This window comes from Battus philenor, unplaced genomic scaffold (genome assembly GCF_028537555.1).
Source record: "Battus philenor isolate CCGP_79_NKW_IND1 unplaced genomic scaffold, ilBatPhil1.0.hap1 SCAF_23, whole genome shotgun sequence".
Taxonomy (NCBI): Eukaryota; Metazoa; Arthropoda; class Insecta; order Lepidoptera; family Papilionidae; genus Battus; species Battus philenor.
Window position 1 is genome coordinate 3,982,562 of NW_027181686.1, and position 16,341 is coordinate 3,998,902.

The 16,341-nt window shown below is 32.4% G+C and overlaps 1 protein-coding gene across 2 annotated transcripts in view; it reads right to left on the reverse strand.

The window, feature by feature from the left end:
- LOC137924056 (tetratricopeptide repeat protein 28) overlaps nucleotides 1–16,341 on the reverse strand; it is a 110,094-nt gene that overhangs the window by 28,301 nt on the left and 65,452 nt on the right. For both annotated transcript variants that reach the window (XM_068767371.1, XM_068767370.1), the window contains exon 8: nucleotides 942–1,187. In XM_068767371.1, the coding sequence (XP_068623472.1) occupies nucleotides 942–1,187 (246 nt within the window). The remainder of the gene's footprint in view (nucleotides 1–941; nucleotides 1,188–16,341) is intronic.

Below are 16,341 nucleotides of genomic sequence, written 5' to 3' on the forward strand. Positions count from 1 at the left end.
ACAAAAACGAGAGTCTCCACGACAGCTAAATCGTATTGATTGAAGTAAATAATCAGGTAATAAAATGTTATCCCCCTATTAATATAAACTTGCAATAAATGTCGAGTATTGTTATTGTCCCGGGGGCATCAAGTAGATAAATCGTTACAACGAGCGAGATTCCAAGAAATAGACATTTTCACGTTTCTCTAATTGGCAACCATTTGCATAATGTGTAGATTGGCTGAATCGATTAGAAGTTACAATTAAATCCTATGCTACAGAAGATTAGACAAGACCCCACTGACGACTCCGAAGCTATCAAGACTGCGTTTACTAGAACTTTAAAAGCCAATTCAATTTTATCGAATGCAATTAAATTCAATGGTATTTTTTTATTGTCACCTCGTTAAAAGATATTAGTTGAAACATTGTACGTACAGCAAAACATTGAAAAATTTTATCTTCATCCACATCTTTAGACAATTTAAATCTTATATTAACTAAATAAGTTTTGTTTCGAAAGTTAATGAATTATCAATATTGTCAAATAACGTTACAAATAAGTCATGGAGGCACTGTACTTATGTAATTTAAGACAACGTGTTATGGAAATCTACATGGCACATCTACGTCCATCAGAATGAAGATTTTTATAGAGCGTATTTATTCTTTCGAGTTATGTTTGAGTTAGTATTTAAACCTTATTAGATCAAATATTGATATTCTTAATCTGTATCAATAATAAGTAAAATAAAGTTTTATTTATACTTGTTTTCGATAGATAAGATATTGACTTGGCGTCCGTTGGCAAAATTTTTGTTTAGATTCATCAAATGCCAGTCGGAGAAATTTCCGTCAAAATACTATCACAGTATTCTCAAACGCTAGGATGTTTTATGTAGCAGATTTGCTTTATTACAGTCAAGTTCTAGGATTAAATGTAGAAATAGGCGGAGTACCTGATCGCCCTGTCGCCTCGCCAGTCGCAGGTGCTGTGTGTGGCAGTCCACAGCGGAGTCGAACTCTCCCATCGCGAGATACACAGCGCCAACGTTTCCAATCTCCCTTGCCTCCTGAAGACGGTCACCCATCTGTTTCACCAGTTGCACACATTGCTTGTGGCTTGCCAATGCGTTTGGGTAATCCCCGATAGCAGTGTACACGTGACCTAAGGACGTAAGAGCCGCTGCAGCAGCTTGTGTATCCTGAAAAAAAAAATTATTTCGTTTTGAATTCTTCTTGAGACAGTTGGTTAGTTTGTAATAACAAAGCTTAAGTTATACGTGAAAATTGAACAATGGTGGCTCAGCGGTATGGATTGAGATTTGCGATCGTTGGTCGCGAGTTCCATTCCCGGAATATAATCTTATTTCTTTCATGCCCTTTGCATTCATTACATAGGATTGCCAATGCTCACAAGTATGTTCCAAGAGGATGAACAGCAGCGTCCTCTGCGTACCATAATACCATAAACGAGGAAATGATAACTATTGCCTTATCGACTATTAAAATCAACATTGAATGTTTTTGTGGTTTCTTTTTACACCTATTATTAAATAAAACTTTATGGTGATCGGTTATGGGTGGAAAAGCTTAAAAGGGTTGAATGTATAGCTAATTTGCTGTCAATTAATGTGCGGTACACCTTATCCAAAATTAAATTCATTGAGAAGTAATAAATTGTGTAATTATAATAAAGTACATATTAGAATCAATAATTGTTAACCATCTGTCACACAGATTTTTTACAGTCAGAAGTTATTGGCGTAGCGCATTCCAATTGACAAAAATAATTATAACAGTTTTAAGCGTGTTCACTTTGTACTCGGTGATAGGAAATAGACGTTAATTTCATAGATCCCATCAAAGCTTTACACCTTATATAAGCCATTTAAAATTTTGACACTTGAAAATTTTATTGAAATGATTTCAATTTTTGACACAAATTTAACAATTTCTGTACGAAACGTACCAATATAAAGCTTATTTTTTAAAACTATGTTCCTTGATGCATTAGGGAAGTAAGAACGTTTAATAATTATTTATATTTAAATTAAAAAAGTGTCTAATTTTTAGGCAATTGTGAAAATAAATATACTTCATTTTATTTGTGTTCGTATCTAAAAGATCAGTCCGCTTTATCTGCGTAGATGATGTAATACTTGGTTTTAAACTTTTGCAATTTAAACATTAATAGCCAAGTGTATATGTTTTATTACAGTGTATTTAAGTAGTGGAATTCTAACGCAGCGTTGGTGGCCATTCGTTATTCATAGGCCGTTGTGTTTACACCAAGATTTTGCAGTATCGACGCTTCATGTATTTGCGTTTTATTAATATAAATAAGCAATGTTTACGTTTATAACGATATCAAACTTTTATATTATATTTCTTGTAATATTTAATTGGACTGAATACGCATCTTCCGAAGGCGTAATATTATTTAATAACAAAAGTTTATCATAAAACACTAACATTACAAGCGGTTAATAAAGATAAGAACGGAACAGGACACTAAACAAATTATTCTCGAGATATCTAAGTGCCATTTAAGTAGAAGTAAGTTGCCGAAGGAAATTTCATAGGCTACATATCATTATATATCTAGTATATTATCAGTACGAGTTACGTTGCACTATAATAATAAGAAAATTATACGCATGTAATGTTTATTTTATCTGTATAAATAAAAATACATCGCTAAATGTGTTGCTAGGAGCAAAACGTAATATAAGGCATTACATATTTTTTAATTTTGTTATATTACTCGGAGAAAACTTTGGAATTAACCATATACAATTTTAAGAGGATCCTTTTTGTAATCTGTATGCTCATTTGTTAATTTTTCAAAAAAATATAATAAATATAACTAAAATGAAAATATAGTCACTTCATCATTTAAGCTTAGCAGTGCACGAAATGTTAAACTTATTTTTGTACGTAATCGGCAATTATTATTAATCGATAAATAAAATGATCACTTTGAAATGAGTTTCAACGATTTTTTTCAATTGCAACCAGGCCAATAAATGTTGATTTGTTTTTTGTGACAATAAATGTTAATTTCTTTTGGGTACGATTTTTTTATATATAATAGATGCCTTTACCAAATACTTAAGTCTTTTTACAATTTGTTTAAAAAATCTTTTCTGAAATTTGCCTAGTTACTCCACGAGTCCGCCTAAGCGATCTAAATGCTGGGCGGCCTCACAATCCCGAGCCAAGGATGTGGAGTTCTTGATCTTTGTTACTTTAACAGAGGTTTTTAGAACTTAAGGATCTGTTTTGTACAGTTCGTAAACTATGAATATGCGCATGTGGAGCATGCACAAAGATCAGGTTGGGTAGGTTGTTGGATAGGTCGGGAAAAAATTATTTTTGTATCATAAAGATCGGGTTTACTTTTTAGGTCGGGAAAAAAGTATTTTTGTATATTGTATTCTATTTGTATCTGGTTGGTTTATATGTCATTAAAAAGGTAATACTAGAAAAAAGAATTAAAGTAACATTTTGAATTATGCTATCATTTGTTTTTCATTCTGTCAAAACGAGTGAATTTAAAAAATAAATTTGAAACATTGTTCAAAAAGTCATCGAACAAAATGACACCGGTATAATATCTTTAAATGTAAATAAATTTTGAAAAGTATGTCTTGGATATACATGTAAAATACGATGGATTTTTTTTCTCAACATTATATGTCGTTATGGGCTTAACTACCGAATTATAATATATTGCTTTATTGGCAAAGGACGGAAAGGAAGTCGTCGCGTACTAACTCGACCAACGAGAATACTGAAGCTGAATTTCCTGTCAAGAATGACACCTAAATGTGTTACTTAGTCGTCGCTTGGTCATTAGTGAAATGAGTCATGGTAAAACACCAAACTTTTTAAATGGTTTGATTACTGTTTTAATGAATATTTAAATTTATAAGGTCTTGTTTGTCACCAGACAAAACACTGTAAATAAACGATAGAGAATTAAAAACAGTTGAAATTAAAATGTCCTTATTTAAAGTGAGAGAAGTGTCTCGATGTTTCCTCTCGCTTTTGACCACTTAACTGGTTAATAACTTTTTATAGATCGTTCTCGGAAACGCTCTCCCGGCGATATCGTAAATCCTCAATGGACATTTATGCTATACACTCATCGAAAAAGCCCTCTTTTATTGCTCCACGAGATAATACCAAGATTTGTGTTCATACGAATTGAATAGACACAATTTATTCCTCGACTTATCAATTTTATGTCCTACTAAATAGTATTTAAGTGATAAAAATTATTCATTTTTAGTATCGATCTGTAGAAGATAAATTGATGTACGCATAAATATATTCCGATTGAGCGAGTCTTTACTTCATGAAGTATTGGGTTTATTTATTGTTTACTTTAGTTTTTATATGATTTTAGACGAAATATATATTACACAAATAATTCTTGTTTTATAGATTATTGAGTGGCATAAATTGGAATGTTTGGTTGAGCTATTTCAACTAATTTTGTTTTTAAATGATTTAAGTTAACAGCTTAAATTTCGGAGCCAAGTGGCATTAAACTTTATTTGTTTTATCTTAGCTCCGCATATTGAGAACAAACAAAGTTAAAGAGCAAATAAAAGTATATTAGAATGCGACGTATCCTTTCCACTGAAAAGAAAAAGTCGACCAGGAAAAAAAAACAATTACGTTAGACCAGAAAGCAAAAATCATTGTGTAATGAGCTAAGGTGCATATCGATGTCATTAAAAGTCCGTAATATTTCATTTCTTGATGCCAAAAAAAAAATATTACTTAACCTGCAAAAATTAAAAATTGAAATATTCAAATTATACCATTAAAAAAATTAATATTTTATTTTTAAAAGTTAAGTGGTTTATTAAATATATTTATCATCTTCATCATCACTACAGTCGATAGATGCTTATTGCATAGCATAGGCCGTAACCAAAGATCGCCACGATGACCGGTTTAGGTATTCTAAAAAAAAAATACGGACAGATGTTACTTGTCATTAAAGAAAGGGAGAATATTTATTAGAAAATGTATTTTATAAAACATTCAAAAAGAATGTTAGCTAATTGAATTTTATTTAAGTACTCGGCAACTTTACAATCTTAGTTCTATAGTGGAAAAGCTGTGGCGATTTCAAATTACTAGGGACAAGTTTTGTCGATATTATCAAGAACTAAATGCCAGTTAAAAGGGGCAGCTCTAAAAGTTCACTCGGTCAGCCCGCAACAATCTGGCTAATTAAGTATGTGCAACATGAAACGATAGCGCTGTGATTTACATATTCAGCCGACCTCCTCGCTACGTTCTCCGCTCGCCGTCGCCCGGGACATTTGTCACTCCGGGAAACGTTGGACGGCCTGCCATCCCGAATACCTCTAACACACAAGTGAAAGGATGCCTACTGATAAGATAATCGGTATTGATGGCGCTTTAAAGAATACAATTTAAGTAAATAGAAAACGGATTTGAGTAATTTAGGATGGAATCAATTTCGACGCAGAAACGTTTTTAAACCTTTCTAACATAAGCCCTTTTTACAGATAATAAATGTTAAAAATAAAAAAAAAAGTTTGTAATTGCTATTTTTAAAGTAATATATGTATACAGGATGATTGGATGCATGTGCAAAAGCTTTAAAGGGTTGAATGTATAGCTAATTTGCTGTCAATTAATTATAAAAAAATTAATGGTTTAAGAAATTATAAATAACTTAATAACAATAGTATACTAAGAAAGAGCGTTTTTATAATTCGGCTTACTACAAATTGTAATTGATAATTGTTTAGTATCTGTCTATGTAGACTGTATTGGAAGACCATACTGAAAAACCATAAAGACCATAAAGACCATGACCATAAAGAAAAAAAAATGTAAAGAAAAAAAAAACATAACATATTACCAAGGTACAGTGTAATCACTTTATACAGTGTTTTAGAAATAGGTATAGAAGATTTGTATATTTTTGCCGACAAAATACCTTCACCCCTTAAAGCTTTCATACCTATAACTAATATCGATTTAAAGCGAATAACAAAACTAAAACTAATTGGCACTTTAAATAAAACTAAGCATGATTTAAGGAGAGGATTTTTTACTGAATTGAAATAAAACACTCTGTGATTTTTACTTATATTAAAGTATATAATTTATATTATATTTAAATGATTACAAATTATAAATATTAATATATTATATAATTTTATATGAATATTTATAATATCGAATTATCCTCATATAATTATGATGATAATTTGTAATTCAAATTCTTGACGATTGGACAATTGTGAATTTGTACATAAAGTTGCACTTATATAATATAGACCGAGTTTGTACCAAGGGTCAGTCTTCATTACCAAATTCCTAAATTATCATTGTGACCTGCGTAGTATCGCTGATCATTTTTCGTTTTTTCTTGCTTGACCTTACCTTTTAAAGGACAGCAAAAGATCAAGTGTTATATGTCTAGTGCTGTTAATCTATTATTTTATGTTTTAAACCAACGAGTTTAAGTTGCCGCAGTTGAAATTGATCGTAGTCTTGTATACGAACAATATACAAGGTGATTGGTTATAATTATATACATATATATATATATATACATATATATGTTTAAATAAATATGTATAATTATAAAGTTAATATGTAGACTATGATTAGTATAGTATATAATATATAGTATATAGTTGTAGCTCATTTGTCAGATCACCCTGTATAAAGTGATCACGTTGAAACTATTAAAATAAACCACAACCAACTTCTGGCAATAATAAATGATTTAAATATGTAGTAATTCGAATTTTAAAAAATCTTTTTTACTATACTATCTGGAACCATTAATTTTTAGTGTTTGATAGGATGTATTATAAATTATTGAGAGCAAATGAGACTCTATATTCAGGATAAATTTAAAAATGGTCATATTTTTTCAAACAATAGAATACGGTTATTGTCGTTTAAGTCACCTGATCAAGAAGTTAATGCTTCACAAATCAATAGTCACATAATTGATAAGCATGTAAGATCTGGTTAGATGAATAGTATATCATTCGTAAATAATCGCCTCTAAATATCAAGATAAAAGTATGTTACACAGGCAATCATCAAAAACAATTGCCCAATAAAAACAAAAAAAAAATTAGGACGTGACAGTACCTCTCGTTGTTTCTTTAAACGCGTCGTTTTCTAAACAAGATTCAATATAAAGATAGAGTTAATGGCCAGTACGTATAAATTAGCTGCTTAAGGCCCGTCCGGACGCCGTTGTCCATTAATAAACTTCAATAGTTGCGACCGGGTGGTATGGATATCTTCCATTTCACGTCCCTTCGGTATTTGCGACTTGTGAATATGCATTTTTTACCAAGCCTCCATACTATTGCAAGAATGTAAACGGGAATTAAGAATAAGTGCTTTTTTAATCTTAGTTTCAAGTTTAATTTGTTGTTGTAAGATTAAACAAGCAGTTAATTTGCAACGTTAAATAAATTTATTTTTAAACTCCATTTTGAGATATGCAACTTCGTACGAGTTTTTTTGAATTGTATTCAGATATACTTTGTTGCGAATAGCTTATAAGGTTTTACGTACCTATGGTTTTATACAAATGAATTTTAATTTACTCGCAGAAATTCTTTTCGTTTTTATTTTATTTTATTTCCTACTTCTATAACTACTGCTTCCAAAAATATTGGTATAATTAACATTAAGTTTTCGTTTATTAATTAGAAAATGGAAATCAAAATATGAAATTTAAATTCAGTTTTAATTACTTCGCCTTTTTTATTACTCTAATAATATTTGGTGGTAGGCAGCACCAGAAACAATCCAGGTTTATATTTGTATAATCAGATTTAAAACGAGTTTAACTATGTCAAGTAAAAGAGGTCAAGTCTCTGTTTGGAGTAGCAGTCGTCGCCGTTTCAGCTTATTATTATTTAGACGATCACTGCAAGGCATAGGTTGGCGATCGGAGTGTGGTATTATGGTATGCAGAGGATACTTGTTTATGAGCAGTGACAATCCTATATAAATAATGCACCTAATGTTAGTTATATAATATTGTAATGCGAGAATCGAACCCGCAACCTACGATTATAAGTCTCAGTGTTTACCGCTGAACTACCATTTCTCAGTAACACTAGTAGTCACGAGTATATGAATTTAAGTTCGTCGTTAATATATTTTCTTCGTAATGTTTAGTAATTATTTAATAAAATTTGAAATAAAAAAAGAAAACATATTATAAGATGTAAAGAGTTATTTATATTATGGAGTTGAGAACGCAATATCCGCGTAACTAGAACAGAAGACAAGCTAATTTATGATCATAGACAGAAGCATAATTATGATTTACACTGGCTCTCAAGATCCAGACTGGTTTGCAGGGCGATCGTATTAGATACGTAGATGAGTGAAATTAAATATGTATAAGGCTATGCTACTACATTCCTATATTACTCTTACGTAAGAGCATTATGTAATATCTTCTTTATGGACTTTTTCGTTAGTTGGGCGCGAATGGATTTAGTGATTTCGGTGGAAATCTTCTGAATGTTCAGGAAACCCTAACCCTTAGGAGAGGTCAGGATTCTATGTTATTTCTACCAACTCAAACAAGTTCGGAGGTTGCCCTCTGCTCTGCGAGACGATCCCGGTATCCCCAAGTAAAGGATTACCTGTAGTCCCTCGTGTAGTACTATTTTGGTTAGCCTGTTCGAGGGTACATGTTGTTTACGCTACCGCTGAAAAACCTAACTAAAATTAGGCAGTTATTTTAATTTACTAATATTAAAACAAAGTCCTCTTCAAATTTATTCATATTGAGAACGATTTTCTTTCAATCTACATTTTTACATTTGTCTTTCAATTAACCATTATTATCATTTCTACTAATTTATTTAAATATTTTTGCCAAGCTCCAACATTCCAACTGCGCGCGATATAGGCGCTAATCGTGGAAAGGTGTTTTTTAGTTTTTAAAGCATTTTGTTTGTCAATATGTTTTGGTTGGGTGATAAGGTTTTCCGTCACCAATAAGCGATTAGGTGAAAATTTCATAGTGGCAAAATCGCGTACAAGACTCGGAAGTATTATTCTTACCCTATACATAAGCTTTTACCCAAATTTTGGTTTACTTTACTCTTAAATTCAGGATTAATCGACCGTGGTAACTAAGTGGTGCTGTAAATAACTTTATTAATTGATCGACCAAGGTTTACATACAAAGTTGTCAATCCTAAAACATCCCCTAATGATAATCCGTTACAATCACTAAAATTATACTCCTCGACGAATCATCGTCATCATCAACACCTGCAGGACGTCCTCTGCTGAACATAGGCTTCGGCCATCCTCTGACGAACTTAACAAGATTGTCTGTACATCTTGTATGAACGTCATGTTCGAAATGATATTCAAGTAGATATCTAACAGTGCAAATATTAAAAGTTAGACATAATTGTATTTTATCCGTTACTGGCTGTCCCGACAGACATCGCTAGTAAAAGTTATTAGCCAATCATAGTCCAAATTTTCTTTCTTAGTAACCATTCACGTGCCTTACGCATGTATGTAAAATAAATAGCTTAATTGGTCTAGTCGTTCGCGAATTTTGCAATTAGCAATACATTTTGCGATTCGATTACAGAGATTTACAATTATAAAATTCAATTGCAATCAAAAGCCCAATTTGCAACTTGCATGTTGATGTGACAGTCATAAATACCTTTATCTGTCATAAATATGCATATATATGTTTATCAGATAAAGATATTTAAGGTATATACACACGTTAATTTCTTAGTATGTAACAAATAGAAATAACAAATAAAAGTCATTGACTTGAATTCGGTACTGAACTGCGTGTATATTATTGTATCGTAAAATGCTTATGTAACTAACATTAACCTTTCATAATATAAGAATATACAACGGCAATATTTTAAAGGGATAAAATATTGGTGTTCAGCGGAAATCCTGAAAAGGGTTAAGGTAATGTTCGGGCGTAAATTTGCGGCGTTCGGTGTGGCGCCGGGCGTTTGCTTCGACATTACTTTGATATATCGATTCACCTTTGAATACATTACACCAATAATTTACCGGTTGCTGGTCTTTTAATGTATGTACGTAATTATATCGGAGGGTAATAAATCTATGTTATCTGCATTAACACCGATGTAATTATGAGATAGAAGTCTGTGAGCTATTTTCGTATGGTGTAAGTTGCACAGGCGTTGGTTATTTTTTTTTTAAGAAAAGAACAACTTTTATAATGTTTAAAATTATTGAAGGCATTTGTGTGTTAAATGTTTATACGTCGTAATTATTTCAGCTATTAGAACATCCACATGGCATCATAAATTTCCAATAGGATCGATTGGAAGCGCCTGCACTTTCATTTACCTCCAACGTTTATTTATTATGCTAAAATAATTTCCGCTTCCTGATATTTATATCAGTTTTCTGTAATAGTTAAGTCTTATTGTGTACCGGAGATTACGAAATGAATTATGGGTCTACCTGATAATATCGATTTGTAGCGTTTTGCTAACTTTTAGCTTGTTCCCTACTCAAAATTTATTCTACGAAATCTTGGACAGTATATCTGCCGCTTATTCCTTTATTAAAGTGCGACAGTAATTCTGGTAGTTACTGTGCACGTATAGAATAATGTTTATAAATTTTTGTGTGTAGAAAGAAAGAAACTAATGATGCTACATCACTATATTTTTTTTTGGCATGAATCTATCATGTATATATACATATATATACGTCACTGAGATGTAGATGTCCTTTTCTGTTTTGATATCCTCAGGGTTGAAGCTTTTAAGAGGTGTTCGTTCATGTTGCCTTTTATCTATTTCTCTACTAGTTTGTAGTTGGTTGATGTCATCAGGTTTTATGTGGCCACAATTATTGTATGCTAATGGAATTTTTAAAATAATTATATATTAAAACAATATCATTCCTGATGTTTATAAGAGATTGTAAGAAATTTAAAAGTGTGTATTTAATTTTTTTTAAATTATACTAGTGTTTTTAAATCTGTTTGTTTTGAGAGATATTGAAAAGCTTAAATCGAGGGGCCACCGGTGAAAAGAAAATTATAAGATTCTGTTTTACAGTATGAAAATACAAATTTTCAGTGACTTGAATGGTTCTGCATATCGTGGTTTAATTAATTTTAAGATACTAAAACTAAATTTTCTGGATGCAGTTTATTTATCCTTTTAATGCCTATTTTTAAGTTCTAAGATTTCCTTCAAAGTTTAGCACTCTTTATAATAAATATGGGTATTAAATTAAAGATACACTTTAGCATTTTTTTAAATTACTTATTGCCAGTAGAATAATAGTAATGTAACTAAAATGTAAAAACTTGAATATTATTATTTTATCATTAATTGTACGTGCCTTTTCTTATTATTACGTAAGGAGAGCCTTTTAATACTGTTTTTTCGCGTTTTATTCATTAATGAACTATTTAGAAATAAGTTAGCGCAATTATGGCTATCGTTGTGTATGCCTACAATCACTTACATTTAAGCTAATAGACGATAGCTAAATTCTACGCAACTATTGTAAACCTATATATAATATTTTGCTGCTGGCGAATGAGTAAATAAATTAGAAGGGCTCTCAAGAATTTTGATCCAATGAATGCGCAGTTTATCTAAGTTTGAAAACCGCTGAACTGTAGTAAGATAAGTATATACTCTGAGGCGGATTTCCTTTAAAAACCTGAAGTCATTCTCCATTACTAGATCGTGGAGCGAGGTGATTACTAACTCGCGTTCTCACATTACGGGCGAATTCCGACGCCTGCATTTCGCGGTTATTTTGAATCGACCACCGCGTTTTTGTTGCCAGCCGTTCGCGCGTAACTGGTAAAGTAAATACTTTTTACGACTATTTGTTCGTCGCAGTACTGCTCGGGTGGATGCGACACTGGAGTTATAGCCGCTGGGTTTTTTTTTTAATTTACTTTAATCAAAATATATGTAAGCCATATGTACGCATGGCCAGTATTTAGTTTTTTTTTTGTTAATATTTTAATCGTTTTCTTCTTTATCGTATCAACCGATAGATGCTCACTGCAAGACTTAAGTTTCCTCACACGATTGGTATATTTATGTATATATCAAGCATTGTTAAATTTTATTTGAGAGGAGTTGCCCCTAAATTTCTGGCTGGTTTTCCTCAGTAGATCACCACTCCGAGGCGAAAGCGTACTTACTACTTATAATGTTAAAATAATTGATGATTCGAAGATACCTGTCAATGTCTACTTGAATAAAGATATTTTTATTTAATTTTAAGTTGACTATTTTATTACATTCAAACAATTCACCATATAACCAATACGTCTACAATGTTTTATGTTGTAGATTACGTGTTTTACACATACAATTTAAAGAGCCCATCTTTATACGACTCTGTTTTAAGCGACATTGCACACAAACCTCCTAAGACCATTAAATTGCTTTGAATATTTCGAATAGCAACGAAAGCGTTGGGAACTCTCGTAAGAGCTGTACAGAATTATTTTTAATGTGTAAACGTGAGGCCCGAGATGTTTATTTGCCGGTCAGATCTGGCCGCTTAAAAAGTTCAAAAGAAACAAAGAATTTCGGATCTTTGGTGTGCGCTGAAATTAAGTTATCTGATTGTGGGATGTACACGACTTACTGTTCTGAAACTGTTCGTGTAAACTACATGCTATTTTTTTTAATGTAAAAATTAAGATGTGTGTAATATGTCATATATACGAGTACATAAAAGATTTCAACCTATATACTGACTCATCACGATATCTCTCAAATCATAAGGCTTACTGACATTTGGTTAGAATAATTTATTTGTTAAGTTAAAGTCATCATAAAAAAAATCACGAAATTCTAGACGATATGCACCTGCTTCGGGAGTTACAGAGCCTTTAATTACTTTTTTTTTTATTTTATTTACGTATTGCGTCAAAATTAGTAATGAGTAAAATACAAGTAACCAGTCCATTACACACACCATAAAATATTACAGTAATATCTGCGTACATAAATTAAAGGTAAGGATATTTTGACATAAACCTTGGGCAAATCCGTTGCAATTTGCTCGCTATACTGGGCTAGCCAGCGTGAGCTTAACTATTTCACTTGTTCTGCACGTAGGCGGCAAAGGCCCTTCCTCAATACCCCGCTGCACCGCTGACTGCCTTTGTCAAGGAGAACGAGCTTACTTTAAGGACCTTAATTGTTATTAAACCTCTTTTCGCACTCGAAATGTTAAACGTACATTATATATATCACTATTAAACTACGGATAGATCTGTAAAATCATCTAATTTAAAATGTGTATAATTCATAAATCCAACGTAAAAAGAAGAAAAGTGAGAATTATAAAAGAAGATTTCAAAAGAAAAAACAATAACACAAACAATATCCTTTGTACAAATAATAAAAAGTGTGCTTTTCTTTGCACACATACTTGTCAGTTCGTCATTAAAACAATCTTCAATAGAACAAACATGCAGATTAGATTTATTTTGAGGTAATTATAATTATCATCATCATCATTATCGTCGTAGGATGTCCACTGCCCCTTATATATCTTAAAGGACCGGTTAGAAGTAACCTTCATCCATTGTATTGTATTTCGAATTTCTTAACAAGATCGTTTAACCACCTTGTGAGTGGACGACGTGCACTAGTCGGTCCGCAGTCTCTACTCCAGTCTTACTCCAGGCCTCAGTGGCTAAGTGGTCTGCTTGCGAACTCTCTAGGTTATGTTGATTACTTTCATTGTTCTACGGATCTCTCCACTCACTCTCGTAGAGACATCTCAAACATTGACCCATAGCTTATTTAGCGACTTAGAGCTAACCAACGAGGCTTGAAGGGAGCTTATGCTGTTAGATAAAGATACTAGAGATCCTTAAATTAAATATTTTGTAAAGAGGACAAGAATTTTATCGTTAGTGTACTAATTACGCATCAGTTTTAGGTAGTTTAAAATTTTTAACATTCGTCGCCATCGTTTGAAACTCTATGAGGGATATCCCATTATCACTACGCTTTGCTGGCGGGTTGGCGATCGCAGTGGCGTATTATGGTATGCAGAGCACGTTGCTGTCCATCCTCTAGAAACTTGTTTGTGAGCAGTGGCAATCCCATATATAAATGCACAAAGTATGAATTATATAAGATTGTATTTCGGGAATCGAACCTGTGACTTACGATCGCGAGTCCTCTGCCACAAGTCTACCTGCTCTTTTTGTATGTTAACATTATTTATTATTAATGTAAAGATTTTAATCACAAAATATCTTGATATCATTGCTTATGGCGGTGTTTATATTTCAATATAAGTTCTATCTCCTTAACAACTAATGATAAATCAACGATAGCAACCAATTAGCTGTATCTATGTCCAGGCGGACAATTCCGTTTGGCCGCGTATGTAAAAACGTTAGATAAAGCTAATTGCGATCTGTCCGCAGCCCTTTCCAGTTTCAACGGAAGCTATGCACGCGATCGGCAAGTCCAAAATGCGGAATATAGCTTTATAGCTGCATTAGTTGTTAAAATTAACTTTTAAATATTGCTGTAAAAATTCAAACAACCTTAAAAGAAATATTTGACTAGTGTCTTCATTTCGGGCCGTGGAGAGTGCTGTGTTCGGAAATTCTCTACGAGATCTAATCAGCAATGCGTAGACTAGGGGTGTCAAACACATAACTAACTTAAGCCAAAAAAACAATATTTAACTTTCGGAGGAGCGCAAAAGAAATTATGTTTGTAGATACAAATATATTTTATCTTGACTAGTACATTGTAATAAACATATAGAAAGTTTGATAATAATTTTCGTCCTGATACTTGAAATCTCTTTTTTGATACTAACCTTCCTATTTAGAGAAATATTGGTCGAAACTAAATACTTTAAAAATGACCCAACGGATATATTGACTGCATCACAAATATATTCATTTCGGCCTGCATATTGCCCGGGGGTGGCAAGTATGGTACCCCTGGCGTAGACTAACCAAAATAACCGATATATCGCAGACGATTGGCGAGTTGAAGTGGCCGTGGACATGCCATTTAACGCGCAGAATAGACTTCCGCTGGGAACCTTAAGCTCAGGAGTGTACATCACGGCGCGTCCAAAGTAGGACGTCCACCAATAGGGTAGACATGATCGTCGGAGGATGCATGACGCTTCCTTCTAGTCATGTCATAAATCTGATGTCCAGTAGTGGGAATGCTATGGCTGAATAAATTTCATTAAAAGATATTTTTTCACATTAATTTACACTTTGAACTATTTATAGTGATCACTTCTGCTTTGCGATCATAATTACTACCGAGAAAGCTACAAAAGCCTAATTTGACAGAAAATAAAATTCATACTCAATGAACCTACAACAAACTCAGTCGACTTTTTCTTTGTATTCACCTTCATAAAGATTTTTAAAGTATTAACAGCACTTGAGTAGTACTTTATACCTTGGTAGGATTATTATGCCAGTTATGTTTGCAGCAGTACGTATGTGTGATGATTCAACAGAATATTTACTATTAGAAACGTTCAGAAATGTAATAAAAATGAAAATATGTAGAGGCGAATTGTTCTTGTAACCTTGAACTTGAGAATTGTTATTTGATTTGTGACTCATGCTGTCGAACCGTCATTCCTTTTGTTAATATTATGGCACAGCGCCAATGAGGAATGAGTCAAAACTTTTTTCAATTTTTATAGAATATTTAACCTGTGTCAACACAAAACAAAGATGTTTATTTTAATTCATTTATTAACATTGTTATGCAAATAAAATCATTTACAGTGACTACTTGTGAACGTTATGGGAGGAATGTCGGTAGAGTCAAATTTCAAAGAAATTAAAATTAGATTCTCTCCTGTATTAGCATTTTTCAACGTGACGGTACCAGGTTTCTAAACACGCATTGATTTGAGAAAAGCCTACAACATATTCAGTCGGGTTTCGTAGAACAATTCATGCACAAGCCTTAACACTTAAAATCAGTCATATTGAAATACAGGCGCAAAACTTAAAGCTCCGTTTTGGACACTGTGCAACTCAACAGAACACATTTGAATGACATGTTCATTAAAAAACCTTTTTTCTATTCTTAAATGGTTTTATTTAAACTATATGATGAATATTGTATTTTTATCTAAAAGATTCAGCGTTACCTTTCGGAAGTCTATCCTAACTAAGAAAGGGACTAATATATAGCTACTTCCGCTATGCAGCAGTAGTAGTGCAATGGAGTGCATCGAGTTTTTGGCACTCGGTTTTTAGCATTGGTCGGTGTAGCATTTCCTGAG